Source organism: Pinus tabuliformis, chromosome 6, assembly GCF_031772625.1.
Source record: "Pinus tabuliformis cultivar Carrire ecotype Pingquan chromosome 6, CPIR1, whole genome shotgun sequence".
NCBI lineage: Eukaryota > Viridiplantae > Streptophyta > Pinopsida > Pinales > Pinaceae > Pinus > Pinus tabuliformis.
In genome coordinates this window covers 2,006,064,530-2,006,066,363 of record NC_142292.1, presented here as the reverse complement: position 1 = coordinate 2,006,066,363, position 1,834 = coordinate 2,006,064,530, and the positions used below count along the sequence as shown (strand labels likewise).

The window sequence follows — 1,834 nt, the reverse complement described above, 5'->3', positions numbered from 1 at the left end:
TTGAATCTTTCCAACTTCAATTTTCCATTGTTACAGTGATCAATTCTAACAAATAGAATTTACATGTTAAGTTGATCAGGCTCAAAATGTCTCAGTTATAAAACCCAAAAATAATTCAAGAAAAAATTCATTTTACCAATCATATACTAATTTGAGGCATAGTGGAAGTCCAAATGGTGAGGCAGCTCTCACACATAAATGCTTCCCATAATAACTCTTCAGTGGATCGAAACAGAGTGTGTATGTTCCTCAATGATTGAAGGCAGGTTCAGTGGCACCTTATGGTGTGCAGAACTTCAAATGGTTGCACCAAGAAACACAATGGATCCACTGTTCCAGCAATCTCAACTTACAAGTAGTGCATAGGACGCCACAATCGTTGTCAGCCAGTCTAGTTCACAAAGCCGAGTCACAAGCTTACTTCAAGAAAAATGGTCTCATCATTTAAATATTCACGCAGGCAGGAATCGTAGACGTGAGTGTTGACGAGAGAAACGTCATGTTGGCAGAACCTATAGGGAAGTATGAGATAATATAGTATGACAGGGCCAACAACTGAATTCCAGAGAGAATAACTGATAGTATATAGCCATGGAGCACCATTGACAAATAAACTATAGCTACCATGCTCCCAATAAATCCCAAGGTGAATGGAAGCCTCTCTTTGGAACCCATGTGGGTGAACTGATTCCTCACACCTTTTAAAAAAAAAGATTGTATAATAAATATGCAACCAAGAGTAAAGCATTTTGCAAAATTCTGAGGCATCACCACCATGACTAGGAGAAACATGCTGAAAGAAAGAAAAATTAAGAAGATGCCCGTGGCCAAAAACAATCCAAAGTACATGATGGATTTTCCTAAAGGCACGGTGTTGGAAGCTGACTGAAAATTTCCTGGCAAATCTTGCACTTCTTTTGACACAATGTTGAAGGTGCCCATAGTTGTATCATTTGTAGTTTTGATCAAACGGGCAAAGGATTCAGGCACCGTGTCTTCTAGATCTGCATCTTCCGACTTGGAGACAGCATAGGCATTCCAATTTGGAAGGCGATTTTTGCTGGTCGGTGCTACTGGGTCCTCCCATAAACCACACCTACGCCATCCTCTACATTTTTTCGAGCAATCAAAGATGTTGCAATCCCCCTATCCTTCCTGTATCTATTTCCTTCTTGTTCCTATTGGTTGATGCACACAAAATCTAGATCAGTGAAGACACACTCAGATTAGAATGTGCGCTAATGTCATAGGTTCCGTTAGCCGAATTTCTTCTGTCATGGCCACGTGAAGCGGATCCTTGCAATAAAGCACTGCCTGTGAACCTTTGTGGCCATCGTAGATGCCAGAGTAGTGATAAACCCCATCATTGTCAGCCACAAAAGTAGGCATCATCGCCACAACATCTTCCATTTCCAGTTGCCTGCCACAGATCGAAACCATGTCTTCGTGGAACAGGAGCAGATGCTCTAATCATGTTTTCATTGCCATACATGATTATGGAAAATTCTTCCATGCCAAAAGATGGAAAAAATCAAAAATGAAAACAATACAAATACACTCTTTTATTTTCCTCAGCCTAGTAGGGCCAAGTTTCCTCAGCCCAGGAGGGGCCAAGCCTAGGAGAGGCCAAGCCCTCACAGGCTCTGATACCATGTTAAATTTACATCAGGAAATCTGTCATTTGTTAATCAGACATGAAATTACAAATATACAGGAGTATTGTCTTAAGATAGGAAAATTATCTTGGACACACAATCTGTTGGCTGAGAGAATATCTCAACCACACACCAAACTAGGGAAACCACTCCTATAGAATAGGAACAAAATCTTTAAA

The 1,834-nt window shown here is 40.5% G+C and overlaps 1 protein-coding gene across 1 annotated transcript; it reads right to left on the bottom strand.

The window, feature by feature from the left end:
• Nucleotides 1–444: 444 nt before the first annotated feature.
• On the bottom strand, nt 445–1,440 carry LOC149267295 (protein transport protein sft2-like). Its single transcript, XM_089410695.1, has 2 exons — nt 1,262–1,440; nt 445–1,108 (listed from the first exon to the last, which is right to left on the bottom strand). The coding sequence occupies exons 1-2, from the start codon at nt 1,438–1,440 to the stop codon at nt 445–447; spliced, it is 843 nt and encodes a 280-aa protein (XP_089266821.1).
• Between the last annotated feature and the right edge of the window lie 394 nt (nt 1,441–1,834).

What these genes read in the sequence shown, in the direction of transcription:
- LOC149267295 (XM_089410695.1), bottom strand. Translation starts at nt 1,440, where the DNA reads ATGGTTTCGATCTGTGGCAGGCAACTGGAAATGGAAGATGTTGTGGCG. An exon ending in GCCATGACAGAAGAAATTCG is followed by an intron (nt 1,109 to 1,261) that starts GCTAACGGAACC and finishes GAAAAAATGTAG; the next exon opens with AGGATGGCGTAGGTGTGGTT.